This window comes from Babylonia areolata, chromosome 19 (genome assembly GCF_041734735.1).
Source record: "Babylonia areolata isolate BAREFJ2019XMU chromosome 19, ASM4173473v1, whole genome shotgun sequence".
Classification (NCBI taxonomy): Eukaryota; Metazoa; Mollusca; class Gastropoda; order Neogastropoda; family Buccinidae; genus Babylonia; species Babylonia areolata.
The window spans coordinates 52,472,269-52,492,579 of NC_134894.1; the positions used below are offsets into that span (position 1 = coordinate 52,472,269).

At 38.7% G+C, this 20,311-nt stretch overlaps 1 protein-coding gene across 1 annotated transcript in view; it reads right to left on the bottom strand.

Moving 5' to 3' along the window:
* The window catches only part of LOC143293835 (CCR4-NOT transcription complex subunit 9-like), an 87,306-nt gene extending 68,030 nt beyond the window's left edge, over window positions 1–19,276 (bottom strand). Inside the window, exon 1 of the mRNA XM_076605121.1 lies at window positions 19,165–19,276. Within this exon, the coding sequence (XP_076461236.1) occupies window positions 19,165–19,203 (39 nt within the window). The 5' untranslated portion in view covers window positions 19,204–19,276. The remainder of the gene's footprint in view (window positions 1–19,164) is intronic.
* Window positions 19,277–20,311: the final 1,035 nt, after the last annotated feature.

The window sequence follows — 20,311 nt, forward strand, 5'->3', positions numbered from 1 at the left end:
ACACACACACACACATCACAAATATTAACAGTATGATTGGTGTTTGGAAAGCAACTGATTTCAGACAGCATTTTAACCTCCCTACCTATCATACTTATCTGTCTTATTTCAACTTCAGCTGAAATAAACATTTCCCAGCAGTTTGTTCTTACAGAGTTTGCCAAATGACTTGTAATTATGTATATCAGTGTTTTAATAACACTGTTTGCTAACTTACACACCATTGTATAATACCAGTGTGTTTTGATGGTTTCAATTGTAACTTGTGGTACTTCCTATTGGAGAACTGTTGGTTCAACACAAATACATGCTTACATAATTGATTTATCCTTCATGGTCTGATTGCAATTGTAATTTCTTATCTTTCTTTTTAAACCATTTTGTTTGGAACTGTAAAATGTTGGAATCTGATTGTATCTGCAGTTATGACAGGCACAGTTTATTTTATGAAGCTGTGCAACTGATATGGAGAACTGAGAAGAAAAGAATTGTCACAATTTTATGTACAGGATTCTCACACATAAACACTAATGTAAATGAAAGATGCAACAACCAGGTTTGGTTCCAATGTAAAATTCTTCTTAAATAAATTATTACATTTTCTTATATATAATATATATACACTTTTTGTATCTGATTGTAAACATCAACACATAGAGGACACACACACACACACACACAAACACACACACACACATATATATATATATACTCACACATATTCTCTATCACACTCTCCAGTCAAAAGATCAGTCCACCAACTCTCTCTGTGTCTCTCTGTCTCTCTCTCTCTCTATATGTATGTATGTGTGTGTGTGTGTGTGTGTGTGTGTGTGTGTGTGTGTGTGTGTGTGTGTGTGTGTGTGTGTGTTTAAAACTAGATTTGTTTATTTGTGATTCTGCACACTATGGCTGTGTCTGGTCACCAAGACAGAAAAATACTGTAGCCAAGTGTCTTTTGCATACCATGTAATGTTTTTGTTATTTCTAGTGTGATAGGAAAAGAATCTTAAAATAAATAAACGAGTTTAAAAAAGAAAGATGAAATAAATGAACAATCAGTCAAGAGTACAAATTGTTATAGTTCATCTTGTCATGTCAAATATTTGGAATGAATGATTAAGTACAAGTAAATTAAGAAGTAAACGCATGAATCATTAAACAAATTATTAAGGACAGACAGACAGTTGGACAGATAGACCTGTATAATGAATAGTACAATATTAGATAAACAAATACAATGCAGAATATATTCACTGAAGGAAAGGGTCAGTGAAAACTGGATGGCAAAGAAGCAAAACAGTGATAAAGTTAAAGTTAAAGGTCAACAATTTAATAGTAAACGAATAAAATGAAATAATGAATAAATGCAGTTTCATGTTTATAAATAAAATGTTGATGACTTATACATGAAGTGAATAAAATGAAATCAGCGAATACATATAAATGAATATATAAGTATGAATTATGATAAATTTATCCAGTTTATCTAATTGCATGAATGAATAGACAAGCAAAATGGCATGCTAAACAACACAGATTTTATTTCATTACATCGTTTGAGACAGTTAACAGATGACAGATCATTTGATTGATGTAACAATTAATATAGTGACTGGTGAGTGACTGAATGATTGATCAAATGATTGATTTTGCAATGAATATCAATATCATGCATGGAAAAGTGACTGAATAATAACTAATAAACAGATATACTGGACAGGGTGTGCAATGAATAAATTCAAGGAAACGTGGTGATGTGTTTGAAAAAACGTCAAAAGAAAATAAAGAAACAAACAGTATAAAACAACAAAAACATGTTATATCTAAATGTTGCCCCATTTCAAAGGTAAAAACAAAAAACAAAAACAAAAAACCAACAACAACAAAAAATAACAACATCATCATCAAAAACAACAACAAAAAACGGAGTTTTTTGTTTTCTTGCTTGGAAAAAGTGGGGGGTATTTTCATGGCAACAATCAACCATAATTTCCTCTTCAGTATCAACAATAAATCAAGTTATCGTCAGGGCGACACTGACAGCACGTGACTTTCCAAATATGGAGCGTGATGCATGATGCCTGGGGAGGTTTGTTGCGCGTGTGCGAGCGACTCGCCTCGCTACAAGTTTCAGGCGTCGGCACGACAATGTAGCGAGGCATCAAAAAATGATGCGCGGCTGTCGCTGACGCCCTGTGGGCGACGGGCCTTAGATAGCCAAGACCATATCAAATGCCTGCCTCTGGAATAGAACAAACCAGGTTCCCATCAGTGAGGAGACCAGAAGGAGGGAATGGGGCTGGACAGGCCACACCCTTCGAAAGCCTCCAGACAACACCACAAGACAGGCACTTGAATTGAACCCCCCCAAGGAAAGAGGAGAGTGGGCAGACCAAAGCAGACCTGGAGAAGAAGCATGGAGGATGAGATGAAGGCAGCTGGATGGACATGGACCCAGCTGAAGGGAACAGCCCAGAACTGAGTCCGCTGGAGGAGTGCTGTTGCAGCCCTCTGCTCCACACAGTGTCAAGAGGCATAAGAGATCTCTCTTTGCTCTGTCCATGTTGCTGATTCATTTTTGGCAGGCAGCTATTTTTGGATGGCAAATTGATCAAGCTTTCGAGCAAAACATAACCCACCCGAGCACCTCCCCATGACCCCCCATCACGCCGGGGTAAGGAGGTAGTGGCGAGTATGGGGAAGTGGGGGGGTTGGGAGGGGGGTATGGTTACCTGAGGACTATAAGTGTTATAAACTATTTTTCAGCACAACAGCCGAGTGGTTAAAATGTTGGACTTTCAGAGGGTCCTGGGTTCGAATCTCAGTAAAAGCGCCTGGTGGGCACAGGATGGAGATCTTTCTGATCTCCCAAGTCAGCATATGCCTAAGCCCCCTTCATGTGTATATGACGCATGCAAAATGTCAAACAAACATGTTCAAGATCCTGTAATCCATGTCAGCGTAATCCATACCTAGCATGCATGCACCCAAAAATGGAGTATGGCTGCCTGTATAGTGGGGTAAATTTAAACATAACGGTCATACATGTAAAATGTTACACGTCTGTCTGAGTGTGTAGGCTATGTATACGTGCCTGAAATCTGATTGAATGACGCAGGAAATGGCAGCCGTCAGTCACCAAGGTAAGCAGCCTGCTGTGCAAACGACCTTGTGTTTGTAAAGCGCTTAGAGCTTGGTCTCCCACCGAGCAGAAGCACTATCATAAGTATCCAAATCATCATCATCAAATTCTTGTGTTTTCACCTTCTTTTTTTTTTCTTTTTAAAAAAATAATATTACTTTAAAGTTTTCCCTGTCAACGTGATCATGCCTTTGGACAAAAGCTCGGAGCATGCCTCTGGTGGCAAAACTGAACACATGATGATGATATAATCATGATATGACATGATATGGATAGATAGATATAGATAGAGAGAGAGAGAGAAATACAGGCAGACAGAGAAAGGGAGATACAGACGGCTAGAAGCAGACAGACAGAGACTAGACAGATAGAGACAGGTTAACGTTATACCATTTTTATTCCGCCATGCAGGCAACCACACTCCACACTTGGGGGTCGGTCAGTGTCTGCCTCAGTGTAAATCTTTTCTTTTTCCCTTTTTCTTGTTCTCTTTAACTAGATTCAGAATTTAGCACTTTTATAGAAAACTGTAGCTATCTTAATTGATATCTTAATTCCATGGGTGCAACTGGCAGAAAATCAAAAACTGAAAAGTTGGGATCCAGGCAGGGGAAATGGGCAGAGCCCTGTCAGGGGATGGGGTGGGTCAGGGGGCTATGACCGTCTGAAGCTGAACAAGAAAGATGGTTTATAAGGCAATTGGAAGGCTCCCCAGAAATCAAAGAAAAAAAATCTAAAAAAAAGATATTTAACAAAGTGTAAAGTGAATCACTGAAGTGGCTGTAGAAAAAATATAGTTTGACAAACATAAACTGAAAAACAACACAAACATGAAATGTCTAAAGATCTTGCATGGTGTGCATGCGTATGTATTGCTTTAAATTTCACTGCAATTGCAAGTGTGTGTGTGTGTGTGTGTGTGTGTGTGTGTGTGTGTGTGTGTGTGTGTCTGTGTGTGTGTTCCAATTGACTTGAGTGCTGAGAGACAGAAAGAGAGACACTCAGAAAGATGGACAGAGATAAACAGAGAAGGGGAGTGGGGAAGGTGGGAGGAAGAGTACAAGTTTGTATGTGTGCATGTATTATTGTATATGTGCACTGCTTTCATTGTTTCAATACAACACTGTATGTGTGTTAAACTCTGTATGTGTGTGTGTGTGTGTTTTCAATATAATTGTACTAGTGTGTAACTCTCTCCGTGTGTGTGTGTGTGTGTGTGTGTGTGTGTGTGTGTGTGTGTGTGTGTGTGTAATATTACTCTCTGAGTGTGCAAGAAAGAGAGGAGACAGAGAAAGACAAAGAGAGAAAAAGAGGGAGGACATGGGAGGAAAGACTTTGTAAATATTTGTATCTGTGCATGTATGTGTATTGCTTTCAAAGCAACTCTCTGTGTGTGTGCACGCACACGCACGTGTATGTGTGTGTTTTCCAATCATCTTGTGAGTTGAAAGACGGAAAGATAGAGACAGACAGACAAAAGGAGACAGTGAAATAGAGAGAGAGAGGTGGGGTTGGAGGGGGTAAGTAAGATGAAAGAGTGCAAGTTTGTATGTGTGCATATATATATATATATATATATATATATATATATATATATATATATATATATATGTGGATTGCTTTAAACACAACCCTGTGTGTGTGTGTGTGCGTGTGCGCGCGCACGTGCGTGTGTGCATGCATGTGTGTGTGTGTGCTCTACACAACTGTATTTGTGTTAAACTCTTCATGTGTGCGTGCATGCGTGCATGTGTTTAATACAACTCTTTGTGTATATATCATCACTGAGCACACAACAGTTTTCAAAAGCATCATCTAGGTTATTATTATTCGTGTTATCGTATTAATGCTCAACGTTAAAAACATTCTGGAAGTGTTCAAACCACTCTTTGTTAGAAATAGAACTAACACTTTGCTTGAAACCTTGATTTAATAGTTCCCCAAAATTTCTTAGGATCATTTCTGTTTCTTTCCAGTGTTCCCAGAATGTGTTTTTTATCTTCCAGTTTCTTCATTTTGATACATCTTTTGTATTCTCTACGTCTGTCTAGATACATATGCATCTGAGTGTTTCAGCTGCTTTTTTTGTCATTACAAGTGTTAAATTTGCTCAAGGAATGTCTTAAGTCTGACCTCTTTTCTTTCAATTCACTGTCAAACCACGGGCTAGTTTTTACTGTACCTTGTATTATTATTTTCCTCATACCTTGGCTAGAAAAAGCAAGACCTTTATTAAATGTTTCTAAAGCCATATCAATATTGCTATCCAAAAAAGCTTATAGCTTGCTCAAGGATGAGTAGGAAGTCATTAGATCCAAGTTCCTGAACGATATCGTTTGCTTTATCCAGATTCCATACGTATCATTCGATAATACATTTTTTGACCTTGTAACGGACATTTGCTGATTGTCTTTTGGCACTGAATACAAGTGCTAACGGCAAATGTAATAGCATACCTATGAAATCTTATAAAATAAAAATTCTGGGCATATATATTTCAGCACACAGAGAAATTTCAGAAATTGAAGAGAACTGGAAAGCTAGAATAGATACAGTAATTAGAACTATTAAAAGATGGGAACATAGGAACCCATCACTCTTCAGCAAGGTTATACTTGCAAAAACACTCCTCCTGTCACAATTCACTCTTCTGCTACAACTGTACAAGTAGCATCGATCCAAGAAAAGACAATAAACTATATTAGTATATAAATACTCTCTTGTATAGATTCCTGTAGAAGAAAAAATATAACAATAAAAGAGCATTTGAGAAAGTGAAACGGGGAGTTCTAAGTCTCGACAAAGCACACAGAGGCCTAAATATGACAAATGTTGAACACCAACAACAAATGTACTTGGTTAAATGGGCAGTAAAATTCCTCAAAGAAGAAAAAGCACAATGGAACATCCTTGCAAAAGAAAATATTGCACCTTTTGAGAACGCACACTGTGCTTTTAACTGTAATGTCGCTCCAAATGAAATAAAACACTTAGAAAAGGTACAATCAGTCTTCTGGAAGGATGTGCTAAAAACACTAGTGTCTTTTAACAAGAATAGACGTACAGACAACATAAAAACGGAACCCCTTTGGAACAATAAACATATAAAATACAAAGGAAATACCTTGTTCTTCATGAAGTGGAGCAAAACCGGCTTTTCCGTCGTGCAAGACCTATGGCTAAATGGAAACCTCTTAACGTACCAAGAAGTTTCAGAAAGAATTGGTCCCCGCCCAAACCTACTATTTGAGTAAAACGCAATCATAACTGCACTACCACACGCGTGGAAACTTCAGCTAGCACATGATAATCTAAAGGAAGACGTTCCGCATAATATAGCAACTGAAGAAGGAAACGTAACCACCCTGTCTAATAAACAAATCAGGAAAATATATGCCCTTCAAAAAAACCATGAGATCTGTGCGGTGCAATTCTGGAGAGGAAAATTAGAGATCAATACTCAAGATTATTTCAGCTTAGCCTATGAATGCACACAGGAAACTCGACTGAGGTTATTACATTTCAAATTCATACACAACATCTACCCAACAAACATCATGCTACAAAAAATGGGTGTCACAGATACGAACAAATGCCACTGGTGCCAAGAAACCGACTACCGACTACACTGAACATGCATTTTATGCATGTCCCAACCTCACCACTTTCTGGACAAACGTAAAACAATTTATACTTACTAAGTATAACACTTGGATCCTAATGAACGAGAAGATAACATTATTTGGTGCAACAAAAACTGATATATTATCAAATTCAAAAAGAAAACGAGTAAACATATCTTACTGGTTGCAAGGCTTGCTATCTCCAAATTTAAATACGGCAAATGTAATAATCTTGATCTTATATTCGAAACAGAGCTACACCTTAGAAATCTGGAAGGAATATAAACATTTTTTTATAAAACAAAACAAGAGAGGCAAGGCCTTCAAGACTCACTTGTGATACACTTTAAAAAAAAAAAATCCAAGCTTTTTATGTATTGAGTATAATGCATTTACTGTTATATTTATATTTTTTGTATTCTCTAAACTTGGCACTTTGATCTGATATTCGACCCAACAAAAGATCTGTCATTATTATCATTTTTTGTTCAAACAGGAACTTCTTTTGCTAAGCATGGAAGTTTTGTTTATTGCAAACGTTTTGGTGCAGACAGTAAAATAAGGGAAATTACTCTGTAATTAATGCTGGGGGACTTAGTTTGCTTTTAACTGATCTTTCTCATCTTAAACATTACATTTTGAAATTATACTCAATACATAAAAAGCTTGGATTTTTTTAAAAAGTGCATCACAAGTGAGTCTTGAAGGCCTTGCCTCTCTTGTTTCAAATTAAGTCCCCTAGCATTAATTAGAGTAATTTCCCTTTTTTACTATCTGCACCAAAACGTTTGCAAAATAAATAAAACTTCCATGCTTAGCAAAATAAGTTCCTGTTTGAACAAAAAATGATTATTATGACTGCTCTTGTTGTTGGGTCGAATATCAGATCAAAGTGCCAAGTTTAGAGAATACAAAAAATATAAATATAACAGTAAATGCAGTTTGCATATAATTAGGCTTCATTTTTTATTTTTTTGTGCCCATCCCAGAGGTGCAATATTGTTTTAAACAAGATGACTAAAAAGAACTGAATTTTTCCTATTTTTATGCCTAATTTGGTGTCAACTGACAAAGTATTTGCAGAGAAAATGTCAATGTTAAAGTTTACCACGGACACACAGACACACACACACACACACAGACAACCGAACACCGGGTTAAAACATAGACTCACTTTGTTTACACAAGTGAGTCAAAAAAGGAGTGACATGGTGGTCACATCAAACATACATACACATATTATTCTTGCATAGTTATAGTGCCTCTACAGAGAGAGAGAGAGAGAGAGAGAGAGAGAGAGAGAGAGAGAGAGAGCCAAGTTTTCTCTTTTAGACACTGTAATTGTGTGCAGAGTCATTGTGTGTGTGTTTATGTTTTCTCTTCTTTTGTGTTGCATGATACTGAAAACGATGGATAATGCCATTGGGAAGAAGATATGTTATGAGGAAATGGAAAAAAAAAGGAAATGAAAATAAAGAAGAGAGAGAGAAAAAAAAAGATAAGAGAAAGAAAGGAGAACAAGAGAGGCAAGGCCTTCAAGACTCACTTGTGATACACTTAAAAAAAAAAAAAATCTAATCCTTAAAATGTGTTATGTATTTGTTATTATAAAGCTTCACGTAAAAAAAAAAAAAAAAGAAAAAGAAAAAAAAGAAGTCCTAACCAGATTCGAACCCTGCATGTTCGGGTGAAAAGAAACTGCCTTATCCATTACACTATCGTGGCTCCTTAACTGACCTTCTAAAATTTAACATTTGAACATACTTTTTTAAAGGGCAATAAATCAATTGCGGTATTCGCAGTGTGAACGCTGTTTAAATCATATTATTCTGGTGTATCTTGGAAAAAAATCTTCAAGGGCAATAAAAAAAAAAATTCTTTTTAATGGCTATCGCCGCAATCACACTGCAACATTTAGCCGTTTTCACTAGATCTAGATAGATGTACAAGTTTAGTTACACCCGCTGGGAATGTAGTACGACACGGTCGATTCAATTTCTCTTTTATGTTCATTCTAGTTTTATAGTTTTAAAGTTGATATGAAAATTTAGTATTTTGTTAAACTAATAACATGTAGAGCCAAGTACAAGTACTTCTAAATGTCGTAAGAAGTGAAAAGGACTTCATTTTGAGAAAAGTCAAGACTGGAAATTGTTTCGTTTCATCGTGATCAGTTCAAGGGTATTAACTCGCATGATTTACAATTTTTAACTGTGAATTCTGACTGATTCTGTGGATATTCTTATGGCAGTTTGGGGCATAATCTATTAAGTGATGAGGCGTTCACAAATCTTTCTCTGAATAAATATTTAACGGTCTCCTTCTCCAACATTCCATCACATGTTATCGTGTATTGTCCATTGAATATAGGATTGAACGGGCAGGTCAACAACTTGAAACAAAATGGTGTCGTTCGCGTTCGCGAAGAATATGAGCATGTGCTTTGAATGTGTATAAATATGTGTTCGCAATTGATTTTTGCCCATGACCTTCAGGGCTCGGCCAACAGATCTGTAAAGTCCACTCGTCATATTGATTTTAGTATTTTCCGAAAAAGACCACTTGGGCAAATGAACATTGTGAAAGCCCTGTACACTGAGAGTAAAACACACAAGCTTTTTATGTATTGAGTATAATTTCAAAATGTAATGTTTAAGTTGAGAAAGATCAGTTTAAAGCAAATTAAGTCCCCTAGCATTAATTACAGAGTAATTTCCCTTCTTTACTATCTGCACCAAAATGTTTGCAAAATAAATAAAACTTCCATGCTTAGCAAAAGAAGTTCCTGTTTGAACAAAAAATGATAATAATGACTGCTCTTGTTGTTGTGTCAGAATATCATATCAAAGTGCCAAGTTTAGAGAATACCAAAAATATAAATATAACAGTAAATACAGTTTGCATATAATTAGGCTTCATTTTTGACTCACTTGTGTAAACAAAATGAGTCTGTTTTAACCCGGTGTTCGGTTGTCTGTGTGTGTGTGTGTGTGGTAAACTTTAACATTGACATTTTCTCTGCAAATACTTTGTCAGTTAACACCAAATTAGACATAAAAATAGGAAAAATTCAGTTCTTTCCAGTCATCTTGTTTAAAACAATATTGCACCTCTGGGATGGGCACCAAAAAAAACGAAAAAAAACCCGAAGCCTAATTATATGCAAACTGATCTTTCTCATCTTAAACATTACATTTTGAAATTATACTCAATACAAAAAAGCTTCTTTTTTTTTTAAAGTGTATCACAAGTGAGTCTTGAAGGCCTTGCCTCTCTTGTTTATTTTTTTGAGCCCATCCCAGAGGTGCAATATTGTTTTAAACAAGATGACTGGAAATAACTGAATTTTACCTATTTTTATGCCTAATTTGGTGTCAACTGACAAAGTATTTGCAGAGAAAATGTCAATGTTAAAGTTTACCACACACACACACACACACACACACACAAGTGAGTCAAAAATGACGACGGAAGAAAAAGAAGGGGGGAAAAAAAAGAAAGAAAGAAAGAAAAAAAAAAGAAACGAAAATCTTCCATGGATGCTGAGACAGCCCTGCACATTTGCAGAAACTGAATGCACCCTCTGATTTCTCCTAAAAAAAAAATAATAATAATAAAAATTTTAATAATAAAAAAACGGCAAATGTTTTGATTCAACTTAAGTCTTTAGGTATGTTTCGTAAGTTTAAGGCATATTCAAAAATATATCTGTATATAAAAAAAGTAATCAATTACACTCGCACCATTATGTACAATATATATGTATATTCACCATGTTTGTCACCTGCATTAAGACCATTTATTATTAATAATGAAAACTGTTCACATAGTTTCAACAAATAACGGCCAAAGACGTTTATGGTACATTCTTTAGATTTTCATTGGTATTTTCTTCCAGAATCTTTTATCATATTCATCATCATCATCATCATCATCATACAGAAGTGATTCAGGTAAAGAAAAGTCTTTTGGGTTTCCATTTCCAGTCCTTGCATTAAAATCGCCCATAAGTATGAGGGGCAATTTACCACAATGTTCATAAATATTGAGAATACAATGTTCAAGTAAATATATTCCGTTTTCAATTTCTGTTTCAAGATAATAAGTGCTTTGTGTTGGAGGTATGTACATTCCTATCAGTGCACTCTCAACCTGCAAACCCATGAGTTCTCTAGATAGTTTAAGAGCAACACATTTATCACACTCCACTGTAATACGTTTAACTAGTCTGGAAAACACTTTTTTAACCATCAAGACAACACTGCCAGACAAATGTGACATAGGGCTATCAGACACACTCACTCCTGGTGAAATATGAACATCACAGTAAGGGCAAAGATGAGAGGGAAAATCAACTGAAAATGTTTCTGTTAGAAAAATTATGTCACAGATAACAATCGACAAACGAGACAACAACAACAGATAAGAATGCCCTAACATCGGGCTGATAGATAGTACCTATGCCTTCAATGTTTTAACTAAAAGTCAGGAAAGAGATATGTTGGTTATTCATATCTCTAACACTACCCGGAACACATGTGAAACATGGGACCCATGACACAGGCAGGGCCGAGTCCCTAGGTATTGAGTGTGACTTCTTTTGGATCAGTGCGTGATGAACTGACACCAATATGTGGGAAGCACTCAGTCACGTGTTGCTGTCTGGACTTTGTTCTAATGCGTGTCAGTCTGCCCTGGGGTCTAGGGGTCTCTGAACAGTTCTGTTGATGGGGTTTCACTTCATGCTGGGCTCTAGGGGGGCTCTGCTTGTCTCCGGACTGACCTCCTCGGCCTGCTGGAGACTGACTTTCAGTCTGGTCAGCATCTGTCCAAGAATCATCCAGCTGCTTCACAAAAGTCTGGCTGTTATTCTCTTGGGCTTCGGTGCTGGGCAAAGTGATAGGGGAAGAGTGTGCAGGGAAATCTGTCTGGTTTGGGGAACCTGCTCCAGTTTTCTCAGCTGTGTGTTACTCAGTGAAGCTGGGTGTGTCATGGGGACTGGGGGTACTGTCACATGCAGCGCTAGACACTGTGTGTTCTGCAGCACCTGTGGGGAGTTGTGTTGAAGAGAATGAAGCATCACAGAATGTCTGACCAGTTGTGCGTGGACCGTGTAACGTTCTTGGTGAGGGTCCATGTGTCATGGGCTAGTTGTCCACTTCGCTGTCATTGCTGAGGCAGGCGTCATGCATGGTGGTGTGGTTATCTGGGGTGGACAGCAGTCTGACACCCCATCTGTCAATGACTGTCCTCTCTGTGGTCTGCTGAGCGCATTGGGGTTATGGGGGGTCGGGTCTGCTGGCTGTGGTGCAGGGGGTGCTCCAGCACCTGCCGCAGTGACTCCACCTTCCTCTAGTAATTCAGAACTGTAGCAGGACATGGGGTGGGGCCAGGGGTGGAACCATGGTGCACTGTCACACAGTGCTATTGACCAATCGTCCGCTCTGACTTCTGTACAGTGCTCATGCATTCACGTGTTACTCATCTCTTAAGTGGCAGAAAGCAATTCATGTCTGCGGTCCATGGGAGGTCAGCATCAGAACTGCCTGGGTTGGGTACCTGCTGTGGAGGACCTGCTTCCACACGAACCTGGCTTTGACTTGCCTCATACTGGTTGGCAGTTTCATGGTTTTGGCTGTACTGGTTTGGGTGGTGGTGTCTGCTAACGTTATCTGGACTGTCATCAGCACTGACCGTGGTGGTCAAGCCTCTTTTCCTGCTGTTTCTGTGAATGTTTCATTTTTTGTTGTTGCTGGAAAACAGGCGACCTTTCCAGACATACGCATGATTATCAGCGTCTCTTGCTTCCTTTACTAACTGGTTCTGGCGATTCATCAGGTCTGAGGAAACATGGATTCTGAGGGTGTCTGCCATCTCCTGTTTGCAATCACGTGCTCGCAGAATGGACAGTTTATCCTGCCACCGAAACAGACGGGCAATGATGGGGCGGGGGTAGTTGCAGTTGTTCGTTCTCCTGATGCAATAAGCTCACTCCATGTCATCAACTGTCCATTGCTTAACCAGTTCAGTGCCAGAGAATTTTGTAAAAAAAAAAAAAGTGCTCTCCCCTTGCCAGGGAATTTTGAGGATTTGGGGGTAATAAATCACAAAAAATTCTAGCACAAAAGCTATGGGTGATACTGAAAGAAAGTAAACGTTTTTGTGAAGAAAAATGAGTGTAGATTCTGCTTCTGGGCTCTTTTACCATCCAATGCAGGTTCCACCCTGCGTTTCATGAAAATCGTGGAGCATTGGCAGTTGTAGATCCTACAGTCTGCATTGAAATATGAGCACAATCATTCCCAAAAAGCCATGCCCCTTTCATGAACTCTGGCTGACATTCAACCTTTCGTCTTACATCACTCCTCTCCCTCCCCTCCCCTTCTTCCAACACTGGCTGCTCGAATTCTGTCAGTTATAGCCACTAGATAAAAAATTTAAAAAAGCTGTCTGATTGGATAGATGGACTGAATTACCATCAAATGGGGCTGTCAGTTTCGTCACTGTCATTGTCAAATGCCTTCATTTTCAAACCAATCATCAGACAAGAGAGATCCTTCTCCATCGCAAAATCTGTCAATAACCACATGCAGAGCTTTCAGAATTGTGTAAATCTGCTGACTGTGACTATCTGCTTTACTGGACAGTTTTCAACGCTTTTTTTTTTCTGCACATGATGCAAACCCCTTTTCCACACGCATATCAAGTGGTCAGTTAGCAAATTATTATCCAGTAGAAAGGGATCTTCTACCTGATGAATGTTCATTTAAATAGCATTTTTTTATAATCCAGACACATCAAACTAACTGTTCAGAGTCTGTTTATGTGAATTGAACCAAACTCCAATGAAGGAAAAATCAGAACATATGCAGGACGTCAGTGGATGTCTTATAGGCACTATGGCAATACTTTTTGCAGGACGTCAGCTGACGTCTTATAGGCACTCTACTGGTTAACAGGAAAAAATCTATTTAGCAGCTGCACAACCTTTTGAATACACTGGAAGTCATTTTTGCTAGGAGAACCTTCGAGAACATCAAAGAATCTCAAGTTGTTTCAGCATGAAAAAGATTCAATCCTATCTACCTGACTGTCCATTCCATGGGATAGATAGATAGATCTACAAAAGGGTCTTTCCACTGAAATAGCTTTTTGCAATGCTGTTCAAGAATGTAACACATACTGTTTAGATGATCAATTTCATGTTTCAGCTGATCGTTGTCTTTCTGTATTTCTTCGCACCAAGACTCTAGTCTCACAGCATGCGTGTCTTTAGATTGATATCCAGCCATGGCGAACATTTTTTCATGCAAGTGACTTGAGACATGGGCATTCCTGGAGTGTGCTGTTCCATCATAAAGGGAGTTGTGGTGGGGGTTGTAGGTGTAATCTTGATACTTGTCTTGCTGTTTCCGTTGTGTGGCTTGGTGTACTGGTCCAGGGTTTGACTCAATGTCACCACAAGACAGGAGACGCCAAATGATGAAAAGTGTAGACATCTTCAGAAAGAACGTGAGCACCATCCAATGGCCTAGATAAATAATGATGACAAAACGAGTCTTGCGTATAAGTGCTGCTCTGGAGATGTAGAACCAGACTGCTACTGCCCACATGAGGAAAAGATGGTTGAGGCTAACTAAGGAGGAATTCAGAGTGAACAAAGTTTTCAGTTGTGGTGGTGGGCTGGGTGAAGTTCACAGCCGCTTGCCAAAGTTGCTTTTTTATTCTTCATGAACACAAGCATCAACACCAAAACAAGAAGTAATGTTCTTATGCATGTGTAAGGCCATGCGAGTCCTATTTCAGGTGCCTTTGGTAAACTTCCCTTTTTCCTCTGGTCATGAAACAACAAACGTCTCACACGTGCTGCAGTCATAATTTGACTAATAATACATTTTGGGCAAGAGGAGTGTTCACAATTTCTAATCCTTCAATAATCATACTTAAATTCTGAAATCAATATTTCTCGCTAATTATGCATCAATCTGTTCAAACGGTGCTGACGACTAGTTCTACATACCCTTATCTAGTTTATCCCTAAGATCTGTTGCTGTACGTGTGGTGGGAATACTGGAATTTTACCACTTAAAACTGAGATCACAACACACGTCTGCACTTCGTGACAGCAAAATCAGAAGATGGGAGGAAAGAAATTGTATGTGTGCATCTATATGCACTGCTTTCAAGACAACCCTCTGTGTGTGAGTGTGCCCCATATGAACAGGAGGCAACAACAAAATTGTTTTATATGTGTCACTGTAATTGTTGATGCAAACAGTGCAGCATATTCCATAACCAGCTTCAATAAAACTAGATATAAGTGTCTCTCTTAATTGAAATGCTTCATAAGAAATAAAGCACAACTATGTATGGTGTTTTCATCCACCGATGACATCAATAAACATTGCCGAAATATACACGGATATATATATATATATATATATATATAGATATAGATATAGATATAGATATATATGCATATTTTTTAGGAATGAGCTGGGTTCACAGGTCAATAAGGACAGACAATTTCAAAACAAAATGGACTTCATCCTCCCTTGATTCCCTACACAAATGACACATTAAGTCAGAATGACAAATGGAATTATAACGATATCTATGTATGTTTAAATCAGAAATATCAAATCTGAATCTTGTGAGAATAAGTCGTAGGTGTCTGTTCGAATCAACCAAAAGGTATCGCTTCACTATATGATCAGAAATATAAACTCAATACATGTCAAACCTTTCGCTCGACTGGATATGGCTTTCCCACTCCTGCTACCTACAGTCTATCGATCCTTGTCGAACAAATTGCACAAATCTAGTTTCATTACCAACTCCTTGAAATTTCCAAGCATACCCAAGCCTAATTTCACATAAACACATTTGCATATTCAACACCCAGTTTCTTTTCCCTCTTGAATCTAAATCATTTGGCATTGTAAGATTTCCTTGGCAGTCGATTATTAGTATATTACTCATTTTTAATAATTTCAACCAATAACGAATGCATCTAATAGCAGAGTTAATATAAATTGGGTACATATTAGTTTCTCCATACACTAACTCATTCGGAGAGAGAGAGAGAGAGAGAGAGAGAGAGAGAGAGAGAGAGAGAGAGAGTGTTTTCAATTTAACTCTGTAGGGTAGCTATGGGTAACTGCAAATGATCCAGTCGAATCGACCAGCTCAACGTGTGTACTGTAAAGATAAATATAGTCAAACGTAGTTCTTTTTTTTTGTTCTTTTTTTTTTAAGGCTTTCTCCAACTGGTTGCACCAGGAAAAGTTCGTCTGCTCTTTCTTTTCAACATTTTGCCAACGTTTGAATTAGCAAAAGTGCCTGAGGGTTAATGTGAACGGGCAAGCATAAATTTTGCAAACGATGGCTTTGGGTACATGTAGACAATTATAACAGAAGCAGGTCTTTAACTCATTAGACATAACATATTTTTGGAACATCCCACCAGACTGTTGTATTGTTGGTTTGATCACACAGGCACACAAACACACAGATTTTTAAACACATACACCCCACACCGCACACACACTCTTTTGAGAGTGCTCAGTAACTGTACAGCATCATTCACAAATAGACTCATGCCAAAATATCCTATGGTCTAATTGCAAACGACAATACTTTCCATATTCCTGTTAAAACTGACCTCCTTCTTCTTCTGCATTTGTGGGCTGCAACTCCCACATCCACTCGTATATACGCGAGTGGGCTTTTACATATATGACCGTTTTTAACCCGCCATGTAGGCAGCCATACTCTGCTTTCGGGGGTGTGCATGCTGGGTATGTTCTTGTTTCCATAACCCACCGAATGCTGACATGGATTACAGGATCTTTAATGTGTGTATTTGATCTTCTGCTTGCATATACACACGAAGGGGGTTCAGGCACCAGCAGGTCTGCACATATGTTGACCTGGGAGATACTAAAAATTTCCACCCTTTACCCACCAGGTGCCGTCACCGTGATTCGAACCCAGGACCTTCAGATTGAAAGTCCAACGCTTTAACCATTCGGCTATTGCGCCCATCAAACTGACGTTCTGATCTGTCACCAATATACTTTTTAAAATTCTCCCAGCACTGGTAATCCAATCCAAAAAAAACTATTTTAAACTTTGTCAAAGTTCAAGTCCTACAACTTGCTTCCCTTGATTTTAGGATTTTGTGAGTACGTTTGCAACCTCGGTCGACAGGAGGGGGCCAGATGGGGGGTTGCGGGGGGGGGGGGGAGGCAGGGGGGACCGGGAGGCAGGGAGGGGGGGGAACACTACAGAGAGGCAGGCAGAGAGAGAGAGAGAGGTGAGTGGGGGGGGAAGGAAAGAGTGCAGCTTTATATGTGTGCATGCATACATATATGCATTGCTTTCAATACACCTGTGTGTGTGTGTGTGTGTATGTGTGTGTGTGTGTGTGTGTTTTCAATATGACTGTATGTGTATGTGAGAAAGAGAGACAGACAGACAAAAAGATAGAAAGAGAGAGGGGGAAGTTGGAAGAGCTAAAATTTGTGTGTGCATGGATGTGCACTGCTGAAGAAAAAAAAAATCATGTTTGATTTCTACCAAGCAGTCATTGAAAGTGTGTTAACCTTTGCTATCACAGTTTTGTACGGAAACATTGCCCAAGGCATAAGTCGCAGCCCTGAACAGAATCGTAAAAACTGCCTGCAAGATTACCGGGGCTGATCTACCTTTTCTTGATGACATATTATCATAAGCGACTACTCAAAAAAGCAAAATCAATCAGCCAGGACAAATCACATCCAGTTTTTAGGATTTTCAAGATGCACCCCTCTGGTCGACGGTACAGATGTATAAGGGCGAAAACCAATCACTTCGCCAATAGATTTTCCCCCAAAGCAGTCAGTGCCCTGTCTCTTGAACAAATCCAGTGTGATTAAATAGAATAGTACAATCAACAACTATTTACCTGAAGATCTAGTCAACAGCCCCATCCACATGTAATATGCGGCTTCTGTTCAAACGTGTGAGTGAGTGAGTGAGTGAGTGAGTGAGTGAGTGAGTGTGTGTGTGTGTGTGTGTGTGTGTGTGTGTGTGTGTGTGTGTGTGTGTGTGTGCGTGTGTGAGGAGCAGAAGTTCTTGTATTGTTATGCACATCTATGTATGTATCCTAAATTCTACTGTATTTCACTATTTGTGTATGATTCTCGATTTATGTCTGTACCTTTTTATGTACTATTACTATCCCCCCCCCCCCCTCCCCCCCCCCTTATTCCTTGTGACCCCAGTACACTTGGTAATAAAGATTTATTCTATTCTATCAGTGCAATTCTCTGTGTGTGTGAGCGCATGTGTGTGTATTTTCAATTAAACTCTGTGGGTTGTGTGTCCCAGAATGAGAGAGAGAGAGAGAGAGAGAGAGAGAGACGGATACGGATGATTTTTTCATGTATAGGCCATTGCCCCTCATGAAGGGGTATATACACATGATCCTGTAAGGAAAACAACAAGAAGCAAGCAGTCATATCATCAACAAGAACAAACTTCAGTATCTACGACATCAGAGTTGATCGCAGTCTAAATGCTTTAAACAAATAAACTGACAAACTGTGAATGGTCTGTTCATGTTGAGAAGCCATGAATAATGCTAATCTATACTGACAGGGAAATTTACAGAATTTGGATGATATATACCTTGTTCTTAAGTTATGCAAGACAGGACAAGTTAGGACGAAATGTATTTCATTTTCTTCCTCCTTATTGCAAAGATTGCACCCCTGATCAGTTGCACTATGTATTCTATATCGGTAATAATGTACTGCAGTTTCAGAAATACCAAGCCTGAATCCTGCCATTTAATACTAGTTTAAGTGTCAATCTATGTTTAAAAGTAAATACGTTTTGACATCTGGTACAATGCAGAATGTTCTGTAAACATTAAATCTCTCGCTATTACTAACATGAAATTGAAAATCCCATTCCTGCCTTTTGCATGCAACTACCCTTTCTTTAAACACTCTAAAAAAAAAATTGTCAATACTCTCTACACAATGGTTTAACCAAACGTAACCAAATCCAAACATACAATTTACAGCGGATGTTCGAAACCAGTTTCTTTGTTATCTAGAAATGGTAATACCTTTTTATACATGCACAAAAATTGCCGGTAAAATAGGTTCCTGAATTTAGGATGATAAAATAGGACTTTACCGAGTTCATTTTTGGATTGGGCCTACTATATGTTCTTGCTGCATTGCTCACAACCACAGCTGTGCACAACTGAGTCAGTGACTGAGTGAGTGTAATTTTTAAAGTTCTGTAACAGTGTAAGCACCACCAACCCGAGTTTCGCGATACTGTGGAACAAAACAAAGCGTACATTACAAATCTATCAACTGTACTAATGAAAAAAATTACCTGTTGCCCAACCCCAAGTTGACTCAGCATTTGATCCATTTCCGAACAGCTCAACCCGTAACAACTGACAATGAGTTTCGAAAACCCAACTCTCAGAAAACGGAAGGTAAAGGTTAACCTGGACCATAAAAAAAGAAAAAAGAAAAAATATCTTTTCACAGACATACTACCAAATAACAAAAAAGTTCAGTTCAGCGTGCCAAAGTACCATGGTGGTGTAGGAAGGAAGGGAGAAAGGTGGCCAATACCTCGGACGCTTATAACACGTACATATGTATATGGGCTAATACAAAGTCCTTGAGGGTCTGGGTTCGAATCCCGCTCTCGCCCTTTCTCCCGACTTTGACTGGAAAATCGAACTGAGGGTCCCGCGGTGTGCAGCACGCACTTGGCGCACTGAAAAGAACCCATGGCAACGAGAGTGTTGTTCTCTGGCAAAATTCTGTAGAAGAAATCCACTTGGATAGGTACACCAATATATATGCATGCACTCAAGGCCTAACTGAACCGGCAAGGCGCGTTGGATTGTGAGTTGCTGAGCCTCAGTAGCATCGACACGGGGGAGTATTGACGTGGGGGAGTATCGACACGGAGGAGTATTTCAGTTTCAGTTTCAGTTTCAGTTGCTCAAGGAGGCGTCACTGCGCTCGGACAAACCATATACGCTACACCACATCTGCCAAGCAGATGCCTGACCAGCAGCGTAACCCAACGCGCTTAGTCAGGCCTTGGAAAAAGAAAAAAAAAAAAAAGAAAAAAGATAAGCTTACATAAATAAATAAATAAATAATAATTATAATATAGAAAAAGGTAGTAGTAATAATAATAGTAATACTAATAAAATGATAATAATAAAAAAATAAATAAATAAATAAATAAGACAACAATGGTGATAATTAAGCGAATGAATGTAAAATATGACGACACACATTCACACATACACCCACACATGCATAACAGAAATGCACCAAACATGCAGTTTCACAGATATGAAAGTACAGTCAAATACATATAAACGTACATGAGCTCCAACACACACACACACACACACACACACATTACCTTGCACCTCCTCCAACCCCCTCCTCCACACACTCATTTCTAGCCTACGTATCGCAGCTTCCACGCACACACACACACACACACA